We start from the raw sequence: 26,206 nt of genomic DNA on the forward strand, positions 1-26,206 counted from the left end.
TAGTTAATGAAGTCAGTGGATAAAGAAAAGCTGTGTTGGGGGAAGGGTAGAAGAAAGATATAGGACAGGCGACAGGAGAGAAGCCGGAGAGCGAAACGGAAAGAAAAAAAGGAGCACTGAGAAGAAAACGTAAAACAAGAAGTACAAAAGGAGGAGTGGAAAAGTGGAAGTTGAAGGTGAGGATAGACATGGAAAGGGAGGAGGGGACGAGAAACGAGAGGAATGGAAGTAGGAAAAAGAGGGAATAGGCAAGTAGGATGATGAACTCAGAGATGTGTAAGTAGGGGTGTAGTTATATGTAATGCTGCAAGTAGAGTGGCATTAGTTGCCAAGTGTGCGAGGGGCCAACTGGCACAAATATGACCGCCCTTTAATACTGAGCCTGGGGGCGAAGGGACCATTTTCCTAGCCTGCATTAGAGTCCAAGGCCACGTTGTTAGGCTATTGAAAGTATACCAATGAAGAGTTCACCAGTTTTCCCATTTCGTGCATAAATGCCTTTCATTCTGGGCCTAATAATCATGTTCAGTCTTTTAAAAATGTACGACCATAAGTACACTGCAAAAAAATTACCAGGAGTGGGTGAGTTAAGGCACGCATAGGATTAGCGAACATGCTACTACCCTCAGTGCTTAATTTGTAAATAAAAACGTGCCTGTGCCCAAATCCCTCCTCTAAAACTCGCGGTCGCTGCATTTAATGTGCGAGCACGGAATACTGAGGCAGGTAATCCTGAAGCCATCTCAGACCTCTTCAATCCATTTGCAGCCACTCTCTGCCCCTTCAGCTAACTCTTGCACCTGTCTACTTTCTCCCTTTGTGACACTTTTTCGTTTTTCCCTTCCTCCGTCTTTCCCATGTGTGTCTTTTGCTCACAGCAAATGCTTGAGGCAGAAGAATAAGCCCCGGTCCTCAAAAATAAGTGCCGGTGCTCAGCACCGGAAACAACAAGCACAAATTAAGCACTGACTACACTACACCAACACTAATAAACATTTACTACAAACACTCACCCATCACATTCTGCTAATCTCATGGCGTGTGACCTGCAGTGTTTATGTGACCTGTGTCGAAAAATCCCTGACGACCTCCCACGTGGTCTATATGACCATTCACCTAGCCGCTGGTTGCCTAACGCTGGTGCCCTGCTCTTGTGTTGTGTGACCAGCCCAGACCTGGTGGTGCAGACTGACCGTGTTTATATTGACACAGAGTAGCGTGCTCACTTGGAATAGGCAGGGCTGTGAAGACATTAACGAGTCCTACTCTACGCTTTTCCGGAACACGCTGACCTGGTCCACTGACACTGGATTCTGTTTACTGTTTTTGCGTCACTTGCTCCGGTTGCTGGTTGGTTACGTAGACAGTGGCGGCCGGCAGCTTTAGGAGGGAGTGGGGCGGCGGGTCACACACACACACTAATTCTTTCACACACAGACACGCACAGACACGCACGCACATCCATTAACAACACTCATACCATTCAAACATGCACGTGCGCACCAAACATTCAATTTAAAACATCACACACATACATACACACACACTTACCTTTAGCGTCCAGGTCCCAGGAGGGTTGGGACTGCTGCCTTCCCTCATTGGCTGACCTGACCTTTACTTTGTAAATATAGCGCAAAGTTTTTGCCCTTCCAAAGCCACATTAGCATCACAAAATGACGCTAATGTGGAGTTGGAATGGCGCAAGCCCTCATAAATCTGGGCCTTAATGTTTGTCACATTTAAATGCTATAGGAGATAGTTAGTGGAGAAACCCGTGGTTGAAGGTTTTGTAGCTTCATGCGTGAACCGCTCCCAGATAGGTATGGGGAGTACATCAGGTGGCTTACTGACATTGGTGTTTACAACAATTATTAAAGACGTATCAATAGTGAATGTAGTTGAGAATGGTGTTTTCATGTTTTACATATTCAAATTCACTGGTCAATGAAACACTTTGATGAATGTATATATGCATTAGGCAATCACATTGTTAAAAATGATGAAATTATGTTATTTTTAAGGAAGGTTAGAGTAGCCTCAGTGTGCGTAGTTTGAGAAAATGAGTTTATATTATCATTTCCGGATTGGTCCATTGTAGAGGGACCCTGTGTAGGTGTATCAACTGTTAGAATCGGGGCGTGGTGAACCCCCCGCTGAGTTCTTTATGGGCCTCTTCTGTATGTTGGCAGACGAAAGCTCACAATTAAAGGTGAAGAAATAAGGGTTGACAAAAAAAGGGGAAAAATGACATAATGTTAAAAGGAATGACAGGTTAAAGAGTGAATGGGTGAAAGGATATGTGGATGAGTGAAAGGATGGATGAAAGGGTGGATGGGTGAAAGCATGGGTTTAAGGAAGAGTGGGTGTGCGAAATGATGCATGAGTGGGTAGGTGAAAGGATGGGTCAAAGGGTGGATTGATGAATGTAAGCATGCGTGGGTGAAAGCCTTGATTTGTGAAAGGATGCATGGGTTGGTGAAAGGATCTGTGAGTGATGAAAGGGGGCGTGGGTGGGTGAAGGATGTGTGGGTGGGTGAACAGAGGGATGAGTGGAAAGAAGTATGTTTGGGTAAAAGGGTGGGTGAAAGGATCTGTGACTGGATAAAAGGATGAGTGAATTGATGAAAGGATGACTGAGCAAGAGAAAGAATGTGTCGGTGGGTGAAAGGGCCGATAGGTGAAAGGATGCATGGGTGGGTGAAAAGATGCTGTGGGGGGTGAATGGATGAAAGGATGCATGGGTGAGTGAAAGGTGGATGGGTGAGTGGGATGGATGGATTGGTTGGTTGGTGAAAGACTGAATGATGGACGAAAGATTGAATAGATGACAGAATATAAAAGCAAAATGGTGGATATCCACGAGTGCAAAGGGTGCAAAGATGGATAGATGGATGCTGGAACTGGGCAAAGTTAAGGGAGCTCTTCTCGGGAGAGTCGGTCTCACATGCTTGGTGCTATCAAAGCTTTAGTTCAAAGTGGGGTTATTTTAATTTCCTGCTACTCCTTTGGTTAGAATTGTCTGGTTTGAACTGATGCAATGTCAGACAAGAACTGAGAAGCCTCTTTGCCTGGCTCTTAGCGAGAATCGGTTTTCCTGACTTAATAGCAGAACCTTTCCCAACTTAGCAAAGTATGGGACTCTTTATATGGGAGAACTGATTTCACCTCATCTTTCCTTTGAGACAATTATAGTTTGTCTTTGCTTTATGAATTACAATTTCATTAAACTTTACCTTGACTACTGCGTTCATGAATTAATTATGGATCGATAACAAATTGGATGAATTTGAAATTTGTAACGATGCTCTTCATCGCATCTAAAGATATACACACAGCAAGGTGCCACGCATGACTTCTTATGGGCATAGTAATAGTCCAAACGTGCTCAGACAGATAAATTATTCTTCATTCTAAACCGGGCTTTTGTAGTTCAATAAATTGTCTGGTGCCGACAAAACACTTTTCTTATCCTTTAAATCTCTTAGCTGCCATAAATGATAGCACTTAGAAGCCTTATCCGGTGTTATTGTGGTGGCCAACGTTTTGTGAAGTAGACAAACGTGTTTTGTTATCTGCGTTAACATAGAGTGCAACAGATAGAGGCATCCAGAACTTGATACCCGGCCCCCTTCCTGAGCGCGTGACGCACTGCCAGGCCTTGCAGGTAAGCGGTCTTTCCAACGGAAGCGGATAACACTGTCCCCTCCCTGCCAGAGTAACTGAATCCCCCAGTGTTTCTTTGTGTGGGTGTGTTTTTCTCCTACCGTCCAAAGCCGCCCGCTTTGATCTTCCCACAATGTTTGCCCGGGCAGCCTAACTCAGACAGAGGTTAGTGTCTGAGGTCAGACCTAGTAGACGAGCTCATTCACGACCCCCACCCCTTCAATTCCCTCCCATCCTCGGAGCTGACAGCCCCCGTCCCCTCCCCAAAGAGAATATCCATTTCCCGCAGCATGAGGGGTGTTTTGGTGCCTTTTCCCTCTGCCCTCTGTGAGGGGCGCAGCCACGCTGAGAGGTGGACCGCACGCGCTGTTATCTCCCGCCATTGCAGAAAGGCCGTACCAGTGTCCAGGTGGAACCTTCGGGTTTGGGTATTTGAAGGACGGGGTGATAGCGCCCTGAAGGGAGACAGATTTTGTGAAAGCGAGGATAGCCCATCTGAGAAGCAACTTGCTCCAACCAACTCTTTGGGAGGACGGGCAGTTCCCGCAGTGGATGCCTAGAGCCGGACCAACTCTACTCTGCCTCGCGCCCTGAATCTTGGTCGAGGAGCTACTGCTTTACATTGGAGAACCAGAGAGGAAATAGCTGTTTGGGTTGGTGGCGGGAAGCACATTTTCACGTTTGTATTGCTTCCCTCAAGCTTCAGAAGCCAGGATGGGACAGGAGTCTAACAAGCAGCGACGTTCGACAATGACTTCAAGTGGCACAGCGGTAGGGCCGGGAGCCTTGTGGGCAGCATGGGGACTGGCACTGCTGATGGTCCTGGCAGACGGGGCCATCATGCGACCGGTCAGAGTGAGCCACATGGGAGTGTGCCCCAACCAGCTGAACCCCAACCTCTGGGTGGATGCCCAGAGCACGTGCGAGAGGGAGTGCAAGACCGACCAGGTGAGATAATCTGCTAGCCTCAAGCAGCATGTTGGCTCTGTACAATTCCATAACAGAATACCATATTTCACAAGCTCCGAAAACTAATCGCAAACTGTAGACCGACTATACAGTGTGGGCTATATCCACGCCCCCCTCCCGCCCCACCACACACACACGGTTAATTGAATGTGTAGGTCTTATGTTGCACTCTGCTTTGACGCCCTCATTTGTTATTATTAGTATAGAAATAAATATACGAGAAATAAGATGCATTTTTTGCAGTTTTTTTATAGCGCGAATCGACCCGAAGGGTTTGGAGCGCTTTACATGAGCACCAGTTACATTACACGAGGACACATTATGCTTGCCCTTTCATGTACACACTTGTTGTCTACTTTTGAATGCACGTTTGGCTTTATTTACCTGGCTTCCCACTTATATCTCCATCACATTCTAGGAAAGTCCATTACAGAAGAACACAGGGGCAAATATAGGTTTGAATCCAATCTACTTTCCATACCTGCTTGTAACCACCTCCTCTGCTGTTACATAGCGCTACTTTTTCCTGACGAAGCGCCAAAGCGCAATTGCTGAAATATAGCACTCTACTTCGTGTGAGTGCTGTTGATGGAAGAGTGTCTGTCAGGTGGGATATATGGTGAGTGTATGATGTCCTGTGTGAGGACTAGAATTCTGTTATAATATTTTTGGTTATACATACATATGAATAGAAAAGGGCGGGCGGATAGGGCACAGGCATTAGGCTGGCTTCCGATGAAGTGAGAGTGAATTCTAGCTTCGGTGGTAAGTATTTTGTTTTTGTGCGTGTATGGTGGAGCCTGCTTTTACCATGTTGCCCATAGCCAGGGTCACTGGAATTGTGCAGCAAAGGTGGACCAAGTTATGCGGCAGGTTGACTAAATTGAAAGAACAAGTAAATTGTGAGACGTAATGTACCACATTTTGTTTTAGTATTACCTAATTATTTTGGCTTTTTTACATACATAAGCACTTTCTGACCAAAGGTTTTGTCTCGTTAGTACTTCTTTGACACCCAAATACAGAAATAAGCAACCGAAGGATGACCAGTCAATCTTTGTGAAGGGTCTTCCAGTGCTCGGCCACAAGTGTTACTGCTTTTTTAGTAACCTTTGATCCGTTTGAATAGAATTTTCTTTTACTGAAGCACCAGTTGATAGATTATGTGGCAAATACATAACTGCAGAAAACACAAGAGCTACGAAATTGCATAACTCCAGTGGCCAGTAGCTTTGCCTAAGCATGGGTATAGGAAAAATTGTGAGGTGAGGCGTGGCCAAGCAGACGGTATGCTGGTTCCATGTATTTTATGAGCACCTTCACTTTGCCGGACCCTGGGAAGGGAAAGAAAGATGTTGGACGGCCATGGATGACTGATGAATGAATAGACAGGTAGAAGGATGTATGATGGATTGGTAGATGCATGTATAGGGGTTGGTTTTTGAATGATGGACGGATAAGCGGCTGACTTTGGGATATGGTGGTGGGTGGTTTTGGGGGCCAAAGGATGGACTGATAAATAGTTTGTGGCTAAAGTGCGCAGGTGGATGGATGGGTACATGCGTGTTGTTTTAGATAAACTATTGGTGGATCTGGGCTGCATGGATGGTTAGATGGATGGGTGTTGGAACAATGGACGGATGGATGCATGAGTTTGGAATACTGGTGGTGATTGACTGAGCTTGAGTTTGTGGAAGAATCAATGAATAGATGGGTGGGTGAATACATAGATGTGTGGTCAGACTAGATATTTGGTTGTATCTGGGTTGCATGGATGAGAAGATGCATGTATGGGTGAGTGTATAGTTGTTGGAATGATGGATAGGTGGATGGATGAGTGATTTGGAGGCAGGACTGGACTAAGAACCCAAAGCAGCTCTGCAAATGTTGTCAGACCAGCAGCTTTAGGGTGCAAAGTGGGAGAGCCTGACCACTACAATATGGCTTGGGGCTCCCCAGCAAGAAATTATGGGGAAAAAACAGTGCTTTCTACAACACATTTTTCATTATATATTCAGTTATATTAGATTTTAAAGCATAGTAAAGGTTGACCTTACAGTGCACAAGGATACAGCAATCTTTATTGTGTTTTTTTTAATGATTTCCTCACCATCTCCCTCTAACAGTGGCTCCCATCTCTCCATAGCTCCCCCTTCGCATTATTTCATTTGTTATGTAGCGCCTCTCTTACCAGTGTAGGGTGCTGGAGCACTTTACATCACATACACATACAGAGACAACAAATCATATGTGAGTAAATCAGTGTATAAAAAGGGGACTACAAGGTGTAAGATTCATGTCATCCATGCTGGTAGGCATTTTTTAAGAGTGCTTGGTCTAGGGAAGCATTAATTCAGGATTCAGAACATAACACAGTGGTTAGGGTTGACTTTACCAATAACAATTTATTTCTACCCAAACAAACCCTTTTTAGCTAAATTAGGATAATCAAAGAGTGGGAAAAACATAACTTTCTAACCAGTACCATGCAGTTTGCATGCATCTCTCTGATGGTAGTTCATAACTCACTGTGCTAGATGATGACTGTAACTTATGAACTGCACAGTAACAAAAGGATCTCTGTGACAAAAGCAGTATCCAACTGAGCTATGCAGACACAATACTGTTGTGAGGTCTGCATAATACACATTTTTTTGGAAAGGGCATATTAACCCATTGCATTACCTTAGAGGAGTCAAAACTGCCAGTAGACAAGATCTGTCTCCAGCAGGTACATTAATCACCAGAGTTATCTTGGCACTTTTATTTTTGCCTGAAAACTGTTGAATAGACAAGGAACTCTGCAGTGATTTTAAAACTGCTGCACTGCTGCAAAACTGCACCCCTCCACACACCCTTCCAGCCTCCCAGGGAAACTCCAGATGCCCTGTATGGTCAGTCCGGCCATGTTTGGAAGCAATGATGCTTGGTACAATAGATGGATTTTCTTTCTTTAAAAAAAAATGTTATTCAATTTATAAAACAGAGCTCCGTACAAGCAGAGAGGAAATCACAGCATGGCTAAGAATAGGCAAAGACAAAGCAGTACATCACAAGTAAAGAAATCAGTTCATCCATGCAAAAGAGTCCAGGGATAGTGCAGGATGGAGCAAGAATTAGGATATGAACAGTAAACGAGAGTGGCCAGTGGTATTACTGGGAAGGACGGCAAGGTAATTCAGATGATATGTCAGTATAACTTGCCCTGGAGGGAGTGGGTGGCAGCTGAGGAAGGAGGTTAGGGAGTAGAGGCTGGGGCGTCCCCTCCACGAGAGCGGAGGATAGTCGACCCACTAAGAAAAAGGCCCCCAGGACAGAAAAATAAAATGGTAATAAACTTTATTACCGTTTTATTTTTCAGCGCCCCATCCTAAACCAAGTGTCAGGACGGGACAGGACAATTGCTGCTGAGTGGCAGCAGGAAGCTGTGCGCTTGTTTAAAGTGTTCAAGTCCTTTTGGCCGTCTTGTGACGGCCAGCCTGACATGCACACTTTAAACATCTCTAACCCAGCTGTCTCAAGACAGCTGGGTTAGAGAAGGCACAGGCCTCCAGCACTCTGGTGGGCGCTGAGAGAGGCCACTACCACCAATCCATGAAAGCAGCGCCAAGATTGGCTAGTGCAGCTTCTTGTGTCCCGTCGAGCGTTGGACCCAGAAGAGAAGAAGAGATGTCGAGAGGAGGACGTCCGTCCAAAGGCAAGTGCCGTTGTTTTTTCTTTTTGATTATTGTACTTCCCCCTTATAAGCAAGAGCCAGGCTCCGCAGGTAGGGGATAAATATGCATGAGGTAATGTCAGGGGGCCTCTATCGTCATCACATGAGCTACAGTTAAGTATGACGAGGTGGAGAGTGTAAGTGTAGTGTCAGTCCCGCTATCTCGTATCTTCCCCAGACAGGTGAGGCGGGGGCCACAGCTCCCTCCGCAGTAATACCAGCAGCTGCCAGCCTCAGCGAGGACAACCCTGGAGCCATCGCTATGGCGGGAGAGCGTTAGTATGCTGGGCACGGAAAACCTTAAGGAGGTCATCCCAACTCATCAACAGTGGGTATTTGCCGATTCCACAAACTTCTTCAGGATGGAGCAGTGCACCCTCGGCTCATGCACCGAGTCCCTGCCGCCAGGCGTCAATGCTAGGGGGCGTCATAGTATGATATGTATATGTATGAAATGTATATGTATAGTATGAGTATGAACGCCAAGCTGAGGAACCAAGAGAGGGCCTGTGGTACCTGGGCTGTGGGAAGAGGCCCAAGGCACATGCATTCTATCTATGGAGCTCTGCCCGCCTGGAAGCTTCATGGAGTTAGTTAGTAACTCCAGCCAAGATGTAGCTGAGGTTTGGATATGACTAGATCATGTGTTGTGGCAGCAGGGCAGGAAGAATCGGCTCCTGGAAAAAGTCTCTTTATTTACTCCGGCCCTATGTAACACGTAAAATTGTATGAGCTTCAGACCGGCAGAACTGGTCACTGTGGATGAGTAGGCAAGGACGTTTCCACCCCGCATCGCTGAACGCTTTCCCCAGCTACATCTCCCATGCAACATGTAAGGCAGTCAGAGGTGCCAAAGTTTGGGACACCAACGAGGAAGCAATCCGTCCGATAATATGACAACCATTCCCCAAGGAACAGAGCGTCTGAAGCAAGTTATGTGTTGGTGGTTCGTCCATATTCTGCTGGCAGTGGGGCAGTGCATGTAATAGCGCATTACATGCAATGAAGAGGCCTGGGGTCAGCCCCACAATTTCCACGATTGAGTGAAAAGGGAGCAAGGTGTAGTTCTCAAAGAGATCTCCTAAGGCTTCGACCCCAGCACACGCCACTGCTGAATGGGGAGAGGGCCTCACAAGTGTCTTTCTTATCCATGGCGCTAGAATTATCATTTGAAAATGCACAGTCGCAGTGCACCATCGCAACATGGTCTGCAGCAGTGCCATCTTCCATCACACTGTTGGGTATGTGAAAGAGACCAGCAGCACATGCTTCCTTCGCACAATTACACAGACAGCAGGGCACTCGTCCCACACACACAGAAGAGTCTGTACAATAAACAACATGTTAACCTCCCCTCACACAGAAAAGGTACAGCAGATACAGGAGCAGTGAATGCTTTTGACACTCAGTACGGTACGTCACAAAGACTGAACTTTTTTTTCAGTGCCCTGAAGCAACCAAGGTGGCATATCATAGCTTAATAAAACCATATGAAGAAATAAGCCATCCGAATGGCTGAGACAGACTGCCTCATACACTTCTCTCATACACTGCACGGACATCAGAAATTGACTCCTCTTCTTACATCCTTATGCCAGATCTTGCACTGGCAGCATCAGTGAAACATTGGGCATCATCCATCAATACAATACAATACAATGGGTACACCTAAAGCAGCAGCAGCGTACATTTAGGAAGCAACAGTACAAGCTCCCTTCACACACAGAACAGGTACAATACAGACAGCTGTTGTGCAAACCTTCTTCACACACAGAAGAGGTGCAATTCATACAAATGCTGTGCAAACGTTCTTCGCACACTGAACAGTACAAGGCAGACGGCTGCAGTAAAAATTCCCTCACACACAAAACAGGTCCAATACAGACAGCTACTGTGCAAACTTCCTTCACACAAAGATCAGGTACACAGACAGCTTCTGTACAAACCTCCTTCATGCACAGAACAGATACAAAGCAGACAGCTGCTGAGCAAACGTCCTTCACGTACAGTACAGCTGCAATGAAAACAGCTGTTGTGCAAACTTCATTCATGCACAGAACAGGTGCAATACAGACAGCTGTTGTGTAAACGTCCTTCATGCACAGAGCAGGTTCAATGCAGACAGCTGATATGCACATTTATTTCACGTACAGAACAGGTGCAATATATTTAGTGCAACTATGTTGAGATGCCAATATCTGTTATGTTAAATATGCTTCCTTATACCTTGTAATTGTAAGAATTTTCCAAAAAACTGATTGTAAATTTAGTTTTTCTTAATCTAAAAAACAATTCATTATTTAAAATAAACTTCCTATATACACACAGAATATTATCATGCAGGCAGAGGCTGTGAAAGCTTCCTTCACACCCAGGAAGTACTACATAAGCAGCAGTGCTAACTTCTTTCATACACGTTTGGAGCATTAACAGCAGTGCAAGCTTCTTACACATACAGAACAGGTATAATGCAGATAGAAGTTGCACAAGTTTCCTTCATATACAGAACATGTATAGTGCAAGCAGCAACTGTGCAAGCTTCCTTCATATATAGACAACGTCTAATGCAGACAAGAGCTTACAAGCTTCCTTCACATACAGAAAAAATATTGGGCAGAATTTAAGAAAAGTGGGTCTGCATCCAATGCAACGCCACTTTTCTTGCGTCCCACTGTGCCCCCCTAACGCCACCATGTGTGCGCCATATTTATGATAGGGCGCACCATGGCGGTATAAAGAACAATAGCGTCAACTTTTTTGATGCTATTGTGGCTATTTGCTCCATTAGCGTAAAAATGTTTGACGCTAGTGGAGCAAAGTGGAAGGAGGTCCATTGATTACAATGGGTGCGTCCTTTTAACGCCTGCTTTCAGCAAGTGTTAAAAATGACTCAAAAAATGGGGCAATTAAATCTTGTAGATTTCATTGCGCTGTTTTTTTCAGGCCTCGTAGCATCTGAACACTCCCTTTGAAAACATTATATATGGCGCATGCATAATGTAGCGCAAAGTGGCTCAATGCCTGCGTTGCACAACTTTGTCAATATGGCGCTGCGATTTTGCAAGCCTAACTCCACATTAGCATAACAAAATTACGCTAATGTGGCACTAGGCTTTCTTAAATTTGGGCCATAGTGTTGCCAACAGCAATCAAGCTTCCTTCAAACACAGCATGTGTATCATTATTAGAGCAGTGCAAGATAGATACACAACTCACAGTAGAAGGTCTGCTCCACTGCTTGTGCACACACCAGGCGTAGCACACCTTTCCCAACCACACCCATGCCACAAGCACATGGTGGGTACAGCGTTGCCAGGCGAGATAGAGACCATTCTCCTCTCGGCTTCTCGATCTACGAATCTCAATAAGCGAGTGAGAAGGTAATCCGTCCTTTGTCCTCTTTATCCACAGCCCGGCTACGGTCGGCCTGGAAAAGGATACGATATTTATTGCATTCAATATAGTCCAACACTGTAGAGTTCGGAATTTATTGGGTGTGATAAATAGCACCCAATGAGGACTATTGCCGGAAAAATGGGTCATAACATGCATGTACATTTCAGCAGATTTTATTTTCCAAAATGTACTGGGCGTAAGCTCCTGAGGGTGCGGTGCTTATCACATCAAAGGGAATCACGTATGTACGGTAACAGGCATTTTCATACCGCACACCCAGATCCTAAAAGACCTGTGTGTGCTCTAAATATTAATGATTGCACAACCTAGTGGTACCCGTTTTATCGATTTCACGAGAAGGCAAAACGGAGTCAGTTCTTTGATCAACAGATGATACTCGTCTCCCAGCAGCAGGCGATTAACCCACTGAGCTACAATACCCAGCTACTGAACAGCTGTCAACTGGACCACCATCTACTAAAAGCTAGAAATGACCTGGGGACCTCAGGGTGAAAGGGTCTTAAACCCTTTGACAAACACAGAGCCAAGGAGCACACATTCTAGGAGGCCAGCGGAGGAAACGGAGGGCTCCGAGGCCGCGTGGTTTTGGAAGGGCTGCACGGCGGGGAGTGGGCAGACAAGGGTCTGAGGTGGAAATGCGTTTGTAGAAGTCCAAGCAGCACGCACAGGGTTTCTTTTTAAAGTGTCTAACAACGCTGTTTACCATATGAGTTTCCCGTGTCAAGTGACATTCAACATACAGTGGCCCCGCCCCAGTTGTTTCTGAATAACCACTGAAACGGAGTGGCAGAGGACACGTAATGGCCGGTATATGGTCATTTCACCAACGTTCCACTGTTTCTTCTAGGCCTCGCCCCAGTCAAGCATATTTTAACTCAGTGGAGTCAATCTACGAATAACATTATCACCTTGGCAAGTGGAATAATACGATTCTGCATTTCATATAATTATGGATTTACCACACGACACAAAATTACCATCTGTTGCTTAATTTACAGGTTTGTAGCTCAAACTGATTAAATACTATTTAAAAACAACCGTCAGGATAGAGTAATGGCAAACCTTCGGTAAAAATTAACTGGTCACCTTTCAGTTGCTGATTGCTGTATTTAGGCATTACAATAGTGGCTAGTAGGGTAATATTTTGACCATGTGTTATTATTATGAGTTAAAGTGACACAAAAGCGAAATAATGTGCCACGTAGCTTTCCTTTACTTTCCGCATAATTTAGTAGGCCCTTCACATAATTTGGTCCTCATATAGCCTGTCTGCTGAGAGCTGTAGGAACTATTATGTGCCCCTGAAACTATCCCTCCACTGCCGCCATGACAGACCTGCTCATTAACTCGAGAGTGGGCCTTTAACTACATATATGGTTTGTGCTATGATGTTAAATAACATATAGGAGAATGATATCTCCCCTTGTTGGCCATTTCCTTTATGTTTGTGTTGTTTTGCATTATATCCTGTCACATAAGTGCCCATGCAAAAGCATAGTAAACAGCTGCCAAAATCTCATAAAGTCGTTGCAAATTTTTGGGCAAAGGGCACTCCTTATGTTTGAAAACACTTTATTAGCATTTTCAAAAAACTGTAGTCATATATCAGTGTAGGTGCAAATAAAGAGGGTCAACTAGAATAATTTACAGGATCTGCTTAAACAGTATTATGGACAGATCTTAAGCCAGCCAGTGCCTTGCAAGGTTTTAACTCATTCAACATTTTAGCACCTGCAACTAGGCTTAGTTCTTGGCTTTTTGTAACAGGTGTTTTTTCATAGCTAGCTAGCATCAGTATCAACAAAGACTGAGTCATATTGTAGACTTAATTTCTGTTCATTATATTCCACACATGAACCATATCCTGTTGGACTACATTGTAGATTGAATTTGACTGCTTTTTTCATCAATAATATAACAGGTAGGCTTTTCTTGCCACTTCCTGTTAAAGTAAAGGATATGATGTGATACGACACCTTGTAACATCACTTTTTGTGGCACAATGACCTTGTAGCACATTAACGATGCCATTTAAAACCCACATCGATTTATTAAGGATCTATACCCTGCCTTTTTTGTCATGGGAGAGACCTTATGTGTTAGTTGCTATTTCGTAAGCGCAAAACAAAAAGCACTGAGCACCGTATTTGGAAAATATCCACAACTCGCACAACAGCAATGCAAACAATAACTCACACACCAAATGCAGTAGTTACAACCTAAAAATATTTATGGCAATAAATAAAAATGCCTACAATCAAAGGGGCATATTTAAGAAAAGTGGCGCTGCACTGTGTGCAGCACCACTTTCTTTGCGCCCCTAGAGCTCCCTTACCACCACCATGTGTGCGCCGTATTTAAAATACGGCACACCACAGCACTGTGTTTGCGGCAACAGCATCAGAATTTTGACACTATTGATGTACTGTTCAGGTTTAGCACCAAAATGTTGGCGATAACCCTGAACAGTACATAGGGGCTATGCCCTCTTAAATCTGGACCCAAATGTCTTAGATAACAGCACATACTCAAACCAATTAAAGAGAAAGCAAAAATGACCGTGTTGTTATGGTTAATTCAGAGTTTATATTCAAAAGGTATGTTTTGTGTTCCAAAGAACACAGTTTATTCAATCTGAGTTCAGCATGGGAAGTTTTGTGCAGCTGTGTCAACGGGGAAAAAGAGGGACCAAAATAGGGACTTTTCTGTTTTTTTACTACCATCAGACTCTTTGCTCTCCATTACAGGAAAACAGCAGAAGGGAATTACACTGAACTTGACATAAAAGTAGAAATTCACTCAAGAAAGTACCATTGCTTGGTCTGGTCTAAATCCATTTAGTATTTTTTGAGGATTACTGTTTAAATATGTTTCGATGTGGGCTTGTATAGATTAAAAAGTTAGCTGTTTGGAATGTTAGTCCAGAAATGGACTACAAACCAGTGTTCAACAGCCATCTGTGGAGCAAATGTAAAAAAATACCCAAATCTGATTGGATAAGGCTGCTTTTTTCCTGTCATTCTATCCTGGGGTGTGGACCCACAGCCAGGTTTGAAGATCCAAAGTGACTGAATGCCTGACCGCAACAGAGAAAAATCTGTTGCACCTATCAATATAGGAAGGGAGCTCGATATCTGCAATTTGAAAAAAAGTAAAGGAACCAGGAGGCCCAGGGATAGTTTCCTCTAACTCCCCCAGTCATGTATAGTGAGCATAAAGACCCGACCAGGAGTGGCTCACGGGTACTAAAAAGGAGTTGGGTGGTGCGAAGCAGGTGAAGAGGGGGATTAATAAAAAAAAAAAACTTACCTCCGCCACCGTCACCACAGCGCTGCTCCACTCCTCTTCAGACAGGCTGCAGGCACAGGCTCCCAGCCTGCCCGTCGGCCAATCCTGAAGCTGCTCAGAGCAATGTTAGGATTGGCTGGGAGCACCCAGCCAGGGTGCTCCCACACCGACTGGGAGCCTGTGCCTGCTCTCTCCAGCCCAGCAACACAGGGCCGGGCTGGAGCGAGCCTACTGCGCATGTATGTTTGGACGGCCTGAGACAGCAGGCCAAACACACATGTGCAAAGAGGGGATGGCTGTACACTCCCCCTCAGTGCTCATTACAGCCTGTGGCCCTGCCCCCTTTTACCACATAGTTATTATCGTTTTTTGGTAAAAGTTTTGCAGCTACTGCTGCTGGCAAGGGGGCGACGCACCGCTGCCCTAGCGGAGGACTCGTGCCTGGACTCGATCCCATTCAGATTAAATATTTTAAAAATGGACATTTTGTAGAGGTTTAATGAACCCCGAAGTGGGGTTTGCGGACCAATGACAAGGGCACTTGGATACATGTTGGTCCCCTCTTGGGTTCGTGAAAATGATGCCTGGACCACAAATTCAAGTGGGAGGCCTAACATGGATCTAAGAATATCTGAGAGTGTGCAATCTACTTACTGGGCTCCTTGAACTCCCCCAAGATAAATACATAAATAATAAAATAATAAAGTAAAAATAAAATAAACGGGGTCAGCGAACACTGTGGGACAGATTTATCAAGCCCTCAAGTTGCGTTTGCGTAACACAAGGCAACATAAGGACTTAAGTCAGAATTACTAAGCCAAGCAAAGCCATCTTGCCTGATTCTGTGTGGCTTAGTAAATCTGTAGTAATGGAAGGCAGCAAAAGTCACTGTCTTGCGTTACTCACCATTGAGAAGGTGTTCTTAAGCTGGAGTGTGGGCATTTCCATGCATCCACCTATGGATTTTTTGCACATTCCCAGAAGGTGTCCCTTCCTGCACAAAAATAATCCTAATGCCGGCCCCCCTGCACCATGGCACAAGGATATTTGCGTTGGTGCTAGACTGCAATCAGTGCACCAGCACAAAGGGAGAGCAGGAATATGCCATATCAATAGTACTAGGAGCATTCCAGCACTCTATTTCACATGGTGCAGCAAGTTGCCTTGCTGCATTGCGATGTGTCAAAACATAGTAAATCTTGCCCTGATTTCCTTACGCAGTAGAGTGTTGACCACCCACGACGGGTTGGATGCACCTGAAGCCATTACTTGCAAGCCTAGTGCAATGCTTATGACCACACAGTATAGAAATAAGTAACAACACGTAAAAGCACAAAATCATTAAACAATAAATACTCAAACTAACAAATAACACTATGTTCATAGTCGCCACATTAATAGCGTCAATGGTAATGTGATGTGTAAACTCACATGTAAGATAATTTATGACATTTGTAATAGCATCCGTGACACCAAGGTCAAGAGCATTGCATTTGGTGTATGAGTTGTGGTTTGCACGACCGTTGTACAAGTTGTTGTTTGTGGAGCTAACCATAACTGGTGAAATTTAGCGGTTTGTAGGTTGTGTTTTGTAACCATAAAATCACTTTAGCTGTGATTTTTGGAGTGAATATAAATGTCTTCCAAGTGTGGCTCAAGGGCACAATTTTGATTGCGGATGCAAACATTGGGCAAAATAACCCATTCAAGGTCTCTTAAGATAGACTGAAGCTGTTTGAAATGCTTCTGTAGGTTTTATGCCAAATTTAATTTCCAGTTTTTCAAGTAAAATTAAGATTTATACTTGTTCCCATAGTTCAAATACATATGTGGAAAGGATACCATGCTATTTAGTAGCATTGTTACATGTGGAGGGGCCTTGGTTGACAAAAGACCAGCGGCGGCTCCTTTGCTATGGCGGAGAAGTGCCCCCCCCATGCCAGCAGCAGCCACTGCAAATGTTTAACAACAAAACGATAATAAACCATGTTTATTGTCATTTTGTTGTTAAAGGGGCGAGGCACTGGGGATGACGGGGACGAGGGGAGTGCACTGTGCACTCCACTCAGTGTGCATGTATGTTTGGCCGGCTGTCTCAGGCCGGCCAAACTCACATGAGCACTATGCTCTCTCCAGCCCGGAAGTGAGTTGCCGGGCTGGAGAGAAAAGGCACAGGCTCCCAGTCTGCATAGGTGCGCCCCAGCTGGGTGTGCAAGCCAATCCTAACGGTACTTTGAGCAGCGTCAGGATTGGCCACAGGGCAGGCTTGGAGCCTGTGCCTCCTGTTGGGAAGAAGGAGCAGCGGTGCGGCAAGGAAGCAAGGCAGATACATTTTTTTTTCCATTTAATGTTTATTCCCCCTGCGCACCGCCCTGCCCCTTCACCATGCAGCGAGCCGCGACTGCAAGAGACAGCACCCTAAGTGGGTTGTAATGCCAACCCCTCCTTAAACAGTGGTAAAAATGTATTGCATATTATATTCTGCATATATGATTTAAACCATGTTGTTTTATCTCGTTCAGCAGTTATAAACAAAGCTATCTGAGCACAAGAGGTTAAATCCATGCAGTGGGAGAGAATCACATACCTAGGACTTGTGAGTAGGGAGCCACATGTTTTATTCTGTCAACTAGCTATAATGGAATCTCTGAGACAAAAAGCATCGTTTTCTCAAATCAATTAGAATGTACGTTTTCACTTTAAATGAGCGTAGGTGTGTTAGTTAGTATAATAGTTTCAAGTGAGGCCTCGAGTAGGTCATGGTACTCCTACCATCCTCAATAATGGTAATAAATATTATATTAGTCTCTGCACATCTGCATGTGTGGTTTATGGCTTGCTGTTTTGCCAGTTGCTGTAGTTGTAAACATAGGTAGTTTAGCAGAACCAGAGCACAATATCTTTCCATATGCCAAGAGTGTGAGAAGTGACGTTCAAGAGTATGATGGTTCAGTAGTGGCAAATTTACTGTGGTGATGTGATGGGATTTCAACTTTGCACTGTAATAATACGTCAGATCCTGCTTTAATTACTGCACTTGCTCAAAATAATGTTTTATTTTGCCACATTTATTTTCATTGGTGACATACACACACATACATACATACAGTATACTCATACATAAATTACACACTTTAGTGTTTTTATTGTGTGAAATACAGTGGTATAAAACCCGTAGGTCACAATGAACAGTGTAATATGTAAAATATTTCATGGTTGCCTGTGATATATGAATTTTATCATCATTATAAAAGCCCCCAATTCATTCCTAAGAGCTTGATCACGGTCACGGCTACTAGTATTATACAGCATGGGGGAATAAAGTAAATGGCAAGGAAATCTAAAATGTGCAGTAAAAAATGCAAATTATGTTGCACGTTCTCCGGCATTATAGTTTTCATCGATGTGAGCTAGAAACAACATTTTTAGTATAATCTGTAAAAGTTTAAAATCATGTGTCAGATATGGTAAATACATAATTATGTGATAGACACTGCTTTCATAGAATTGCTTACATCTAATGACTTTCACAATTAGCCATTGTTTCAATAACAATTCATTCATAAAAGGTAAACAAAAACTTCTAACCCCAATCTTTGACCATTTTTCGCTGCCCTTTCCGGTAAAGAGTCATTTTTGATAATATTTTTTATTGTTTTACATGTAGTACAATATAAACCTGCAGTCAGAAGTTGCATTTTGGAGTGCAAAACTTCTAACTGCCTCACCTTCACAAGGTATCTGGGCACAGATCGCCCGCCACTTGGCAGCCCCCCACACTCCATTGCTCCATATACATATTGTCCTCAACAGCTTGAAACAGGAAAGCTCCAAAGTCACAGTTCCCTATCTAAGGGAGCCCAATGAAGCACCTTTCTCACCACCTGTTCCCAGAGTGCCGCAGTAGTTCTGACCAGATACGGAACCGGGTATTCCGATCAACCCCCCTTCACCAAGAGTTGGGCTAACATGTCTGCACAAAGCATGCCCCGAAAGAGCTGCTTCTCACATGTATTTGTCTCAGTCAGACACCTTGCGGCGTGCTGTAAATGGGCTGCATAATGGTATAATTTGATATTTGGAATTGCTAATTCCCATCCTCTAGATCCCTTTGGAGCGTAGATAAAGTAATCCTACTGCGGCGTCTACCCCACATCAAGGAGACGAACAGGCTGTCCAGTCTAGAAAAAAACTGTGGTGCCAGTGGATACAACAAATTCTGGCCTAGGTACTGACAACATAGGAGGAACACCATTCTGGCATAGGCAACCCTACTCATCACCGAGAGGGGCAGTCTATTCCAAAACAGAACCAAGCGTTCAAGGGCTTACACCACCCTATCTACATTGAGGCACCTAAGAGCTGCCTCAGTGTGGGTTATTCCCACACATCCCAAACATCGGAACCCCTTCATTTTCCAACGAAGACTGACTTCCAGCAGCTGATCCATAGACTGACTGCAGAGCCCTCCCAAAGGAAACAGGAGTGATTTGTGGGCACTCAACTTTATCTTCTCCCTGTGTAATCGCTGACAATGGGTCTTGGGTGTCAATTTATCAAGCACACTCAGCTCTTACGAATGTCTCTATGCAGTTGCAGATGTTCCCTATGCCGTTCAGCAGAGTGCATCTCTGCTTTTTGAACCTCATCCAAGCGCCCTTCTAAGTTCTTGAGCTCTGTTTCCAACTGTCTGCGGACTCCACATACAGTCCCCATACATTTCCCTTGGCTGCCTTTAGTGTCTCCCACTCAACCACCCTAGTATTCGTAGTACCCCAATTCACCTCCAGGTATTCCGTCGCAGAGGTAGCCAATACTTCCTGACAGACTACATCATTACAGGGTCAGGAGGCATGCACCAAGATCAGAACTCACCACTGCTGTCCCCCCCCAATGAAGTCTAAGAAGCACAGGAGCATGATTAGAGAGGAACTGCCCTAGGTGTATCACTGCTTCCAATTTTGAGTGGTCCAGACCCCCCAGTAGAAAGCGATCCAGGTGACCTTAAGTGTTGTGCGCTGTTAAATGACAAGTGTACTCCCAGCCCTCCAGGTGCCTTTCCCTCCAACCGTCCCAGAGTCCCAAATTATAGATGACTGTGGTGAGGGACCCCTCCATTAGGGGCTTAGTCTCCTGCCACAGTGAGTGATGATCCCTCTCCCCATCCATAACAGAATTGAAATCTCCCACCCATATAATGGGATACCCCACACCAGTCTCCAGTAAATCTAGCATTTTATCATAGAAGGACCAATCAACAGTGTTAGGCGGTACGTGTTCAGGATCGCAAGTGGTTCCCGATCCAATGTACCCTGAAGAAAGAGATAAAACCCTTGCACATCTGCTTCACTGTGTGTCTAAAGAGGACCCCCGGCACTACACAAATGGCTACACTCCATGCACATGACAAGCATGATACACAAAATAGTTGTCCACGCCATTTCTTTCCTAAATTCAGGGTCTCCCCATCCATCTAATGTGTTTCCTGTAAACAAGCTGTTGCAAATGGCCCTTTTTGCAGGGTTATACCCAAACCTTTTGCCTTCTTCCTCCAAGTTCTTCAGGTCAGTTTTTGCTGGTTTATTGTCTCTGCGCTCTTTACCACTGCCAATCAGCGCTAAAGCGCAAGTGCTCCCTAGGTAAATTGTACTGTTGATTGGTTTATCCATGATTGGCATATTTGATTTATTGGTAAGTCCCTAGTAAAGTGCACTGGAGGTGACCCAGGGCCTGTAAATCAAATGCTATTAGTGGGCCTGCAGCACTGGTTGTGCCACCCACATTAGTAGCCCTGTAAACATGGCTCAGACCTGCTACTGCAGTGTCTGTGCAGTTTTAAACAGCCAATTCGACTTGGCAAGTGTACCCACTTGCCAGGCCTAAAACTTCCCTTTTACTACATGTCAAGCACCCCTAAGGTAGGCCATAGGTAGCCCCAGGGGCAGGGTGCAGTATATGTTTAAGGTAGGACATATACTAGTGTGTTTTATATGTCCTAACAGTGAAATACTGCCAAATTTGGTTTTCACTGCACAAGGCCTATCTCTCTCATAGGTTAACATGGGGGCTGCCTTTAAATATCCTTAAAGTGCAGATTCCCTTTGAGAGCAGATGCAAATATGGAGTTTAGGGTCTCTGAACTTACAATTTAAAAATACATCCTTTAGTGATGTTGGTTTTTAAATTGTCTGTTTGAAAATGCCACTTTTAGAAAGTAGGCATTTTCTCGCTTAAATCATTCTGTGACTCTGCCTGTTTGTGGATTGTCTGTCTGGGTCAGTTTGACAGTTGGGGTGTTTTGCACCTGTCTAGACAGTGACACAAAAGGGGGTGGGGTGTAGCCTGCATATCCTGATGAGCCATCTGAGCTAGATGGGAGGGAGGGAGGAGTGGTCCTTCACACCTGAAAGGACTGTGCCTGCCCTCACACAATGCAGTCTCCGGCCCCCTGGTGTGCATCTGGGGCCTGGCCTGGACAAGGAAGGATCTTGCAAACACTTGAGGCTTTGCTCTAAAGTGTGCCAACTTCAAAGGCAGAGCAGAACAGAATAAGACCCAAAACCCCAGACTTTTAGAATCTTTCTGGAATCAAGAGGAACCTCTGCCAAGGAAAAGAGCTGTAGAGCTGGAGGAGGAGTACTGTTCCTTTGCTGTGTTGCTTTGCTGGACTGCCTGCAGTTGCTGCTACTGCTTTAAAAGAGTGCAAAGGGTGAATTTTGCTGTGTGTCCTGCTTGAGAAAGTTATCCAAGGGCTTGGAGTAGAGCTTGCCTCCTCTTGGAAGTCTCAGGGACACCAGAGACTTCAGTTTCCTCGACCTGCAGCACTAGGAACTGTGTGTTTTGTGCTGCTCAAGAAGAGAAACCACTGCGACGCCGCCAACGAAACCACTGGCCTGCACTGTGACCTTCCAATGCTGCATGGAGTCGCATTGCCCCGCTTTGCACGGCATCCCTGGTCTCACTGACTGCATCATCAGACGACTTCACCGAGCCACTGCTCGCACTGCGAGCTGTGGGCCCTGCACTCCGGCATCGCCTGCTCACACCGCACCCTGGGCCTCCCAGACGACGACGCTCCTGCTGACACCGGCGCCGCTATCTGCACCATGGCTTGTGGACACCACTTGTGAGGAGACGAAGCACCGTCCCGACCCGCACTGCAGCCCCGGTCCACCGACACCAGCACCATCAACTCCAGTGTACCCACCAGGCATCCCTGTCTGCACATTGGCCCGTGGACACCGCTCATGATGGTCACGAAGCACCGTTCTGTCCCGCACCGCTGGCTTGGGCCTCCATGACAGCGCTTCAGCAACGCCGCCACCGCTGCCTTCACTGTGACCTGTGGACACCGCACGTCACACCACCCCGCTTCACACCGCAGCCCTGGTCTCTCCGATGCGGCTGGATGGCGTCACCGAGCCGCTGCCTGCACCGTGACCTGTGGGCACCACACGTCGCATCATCCGGCTTCGCACCGCAGCCTCGACGGCATCCAAGACAGCGCTCCTGACTTCATCGACCCGGAGTTTGATCTGCAACGCGTGTGACTTCAAGGGCCCGACGACTCCCGCACCGACTCCGGAACCGACACTGCAGCACCAGCGTCGCCGCTCTCCGGATCTCACCACGAGGATCACGACGCCCTGCAATTCCAAACGTACTGTTTGGCGGGTCTTCCTGACACCGTAGCTGGCCCGCAATGCCACGGCTGAACTGAACTGTTGGCTTTGTTGATCACAACTCCGTGATAGCCCCAGGTGGAGCTACCAACTTCAAGGAACTGTAGTCTTGAGTAAATTTTGCAAAATTCATATCTTTAACACTGTAGGTTGGATTTTTATCGTTTTGGTCTTGGTTTACACAGATACATATTGTCTATTTTTCTAAAACTGGTGTGGTGTCCTTTTGTAGTGTTTTCACTTATTACTGTGTGTTATGTGCAAATGCTTTACACATTGCTTCTGAGATAGGCCTCAGCGTGTATCTTCCTTATCCTGACTAGAGTGAGGGTCCCTTTTTGGACAGGGTGCAAACCGACTGCCAACTAGAGACCCCATTTCTAACACAGACTATCTGAACTTTGTGTCTCTTAATGTGGAGAGGCAGCCCCGTAACCCCACAGAACAGAATATAGTGCCATATCATACAACATCATCAAAAGTGTATAGAACCCCCTGCCCCAATGAACCAAGTGTAGTTTCATGAACCTATATCTGCAACATCTTCTTACACAATAATCATCCTCCACCCCCACGCTGAACCCCACAGAGCTCAATGTAAAGACATAGGATAAATAGTATCATATCACCCAGCTGAGACCCCTATCATCAAGGCATGCTCAGTCGCTGGCAGAGAGCCCTACAATTCCACCTCCTGGGTCGAGGGAGCCAGCGCCATGGTGCTATCCCCTGGATTACAAGTCTAGGTAGGCAATCAGCAGCAAAGGACTCGCTCCCCCCTCTGCAGTCTCCTCACACAGCCTCCAGTTGGGGTCCAGACTTCCAGGGACCAGTCTTATCCTTGGGAACCTTGTCCCTTAGCTCCAGCCACCTCCACACATCGTCCGAAGAGTCAAAGATGTGAGACCTGCCCCCAGCCAGCACTCACAGCCTAGCCGTGTACAGGAGCATATAGTGGAGACCCATGGATCGGAGCTTGGCCTGGACCTCTAGGAAGTTTTCCGAGATCCCGGAACCATGTTAGTGTAATCAGGATAGAAATTCTTTGATTTTTAAACTGGATAAGATCTGTTTCTCTGGCCACCAGCACAATGCAATCCCTGTCTTTATAGTTCAAAATGCATGCTATGATGGCCCGCAGTGGTGCACCCGGTCTCGGGGCGCCACTAGTGCCCCACGTGCTTTCTCAATGGCTAACAGTGGAGACAACCTGCCAGGCTTCAAGGTGTTGCAGATCCAGTGCTCAACAAAATACTCAACAGACAGCCCCTCGGCCCACTCTGTGAACCCCAGCAGCCTCACATTATTGCAGCAAGACCTCCCCTCCGTGTTTTCCACCCACACCTCCAGGACCCCGGGCCTGGAGATGACCACAGCCTTTTGCTTCTTTAAGGAGGCTACCTCAGCCTTCATATCCACAATAGATCCCCCGGCCATCCAGACTTTGTCAGAGACCTTGTGCAAGTCAGTGCGAAGGAGGGTTACCTCAATGGCCACAGTCTCAACTTTCCCCTCCAAGGCCTCCATGAAACCTAGGATAGCCCAAAGAAATTCAGCACAAGTGGGTTCTTCATTAGACAAATCAGTTTCCTGATTACCCCAGCTACTGGTTTGACATGTAGGGCGCTGCGAGGGGGTCGCCTGGGTCATATATTGGTCCATGATATTCCCCTGGGGGGGTCTCGCTGCCTTATTTCTGCCCGTCACAGGCAGCCAGAATGAGAGGATCCACTCTGTAGCAGCACACAGCCAACAGGAGCAGAAGGGGAAACAATGTCCCACAGTCACTCCACCCAAAAACAAAGGGGGGTGCCACCCAGGTGCAAGATCACTCCCCAACGATCCACTGATGAAGGCCCACACAGGCCAGTACAGCCCTCCCAAAACCCAGGGAGGGCCAGCAACTACATAGGGACTCTCCGGGTGTCACTTGCCTGGCAAAGAGGGCACACAATAGCCACACAGCAAGATCAGTGGTGTCCTGCAACTGTGGAAGGGCTAAATGAAGTCCCCCAGGCAGCACGCACGCCATTTCTAGGGTTTGGCGCTGATCTACAGAAGGGTTCAAGGACCTCTGATGCCACCCAGAGAGCAACAGAGCGCAGCACATAAACGCGCGGGGGCGATCAGGGAACCTGGCTCCACCCGTGCACTCCTCTGCTCCTCTGATGAAGCCATTCACCGACAGCACTCCACTCTTTGCTGCCGACAGTGATTGGTGCATGCATATCAGGCAAGGTGCAGCTGCCATGTTGTTTCCTGCAGTCGCACCAGTCCCCCGTGTCACTGCCAAGCAGCCAGACAATGCCAACTGCTGAGTCCGCTGCCTCCACTTTCTATGGAGAATATGGCCAGTCACCAGCAAGTTCTCCCAGTGCCAACAGGTCACCTCCAGCAGCTCTGCCAACTCAACCCAGAACCCTGCTGAGAGAAAGCCAGGTCCTTGGGACCCAGTGCAGGATTCAGGTGTCCCCAGCAGACATCCCTATCGTCCACAAATCTCACTGTCTGGGTGCAGGGGTTCTCAGTAGCGTCGCACGCCAGGAATGGAACCTTTGACAGCAGCGTAAATGGCAATATTCTGCAGGATAATCCAGGGGTCGACAGGAGCTTCTTATGAGCGCATACTGTCTGCCATCTTGCGTAGTCCACAACCCATAAGGGCCAATCTTAGCTGAGAAAGTGTTCTAGCACACACTTCCACTCCTTCAACAAGGATGCCACTGAAGCTGCCCATGCCTTGGCAATGTCTTGTTTGGAAACCACCAAACCCAGCTGTAGTGTCTCAGGGCTGTGAGCATTAGGACCCTATGGCCCATGGCACATTAAATGAAGGGATTACGCAATCATTCTGGGAGGTGTTACAGTGTGGTGATTAACAGTTATGAGATATTGAGAAGTCAGTTGAATGTTGTACGTTGATGAATAAAGACACTGACTACAAGCTCCGTGTATGGCGTGTACTTGTGCATGCTCCTGGGCTGGGGAGGACGCAACAACTGGCAATGTGTAGGGGAAACGTGCTCCAAAGAAACAAGGCTGCTCTCCCTGAGAGTTTGTAAGAAACAGCAAACTGCTTGTGTGTGCCACGTGCGCCCAGGCCAGTACAAAATATCCTGCAGTTGGCATATGTGGAGTGAAGGCTCCACTCCAGACCGTACGAGACTTCATGGAGAAGTCAAAGACCTAACAGAGAATAACCTTTGGAAAAGCCTACCAAGATTTGCTGGCTAGGCTGAGAGAACACATTGTTCCACCACAACGCTGGGCCATCCTAAATATCAAAAGAATGCTAAAGGCAGTGACAACCAGATACAACATAAAAGGCAGCAACAACCAGAGACAATGCTAGAGGCAGCATGAACCAGGTATAACGTCAAAGGCAGCAACAACCAGATATAACACTAGAAGACAGCGATAACGAGGTAGAGAAGTGAACTTACTTACCGGCGTACAACCTCAGTATCAGGTA

At 46.1% G+C, this 26,206-nt stretch overlaps 1 protein-coding gene across 1 annotated transcript in view; it reads left to right on the plus strand.

Annotated features, from left to right (window-relative positions):
- Positions 1-3,798: 3,798 nt before the first annotated feature.
- The window catches only part of WFIKKN1 (WAP, follistatin/kazal, immunoglobulin, kunitz and netrin domain containing 1), a 50,880-nt gene continuing 28,472 nt past the window's right edge, over positions 3,799-26,206 (plus strand). Inside the window, exon 1 of the mRNA XM_069210487.1 lies at positions 3,799-4,611. Within this exon, the coding sequence (XP_069066588.1) occupies positions 4,378-4,611 (234 nt within the window). The 5' untranslated portion in view covers positions 3,799-4,377. The remainder of the gene's footprint in view (positions 4,612-26,206) is intronic.

Source organism: Pleurodeles waltl, chromosome 10 (genome assembly GCF_031143425.1).
Source record: "Pleurodeles waltl isolate 20211129_DDA chromosome 10, aPleWal1.hap1.20221129, whole genome shotgun sequence".
Classification (NCBI taxonomy): domain Eukaryota; kingdom Metazoa; phylum Chordata; class Amphibia; order Caudata; family Salamandridae; genus Pleurodeles; species Pleurodeles waltl.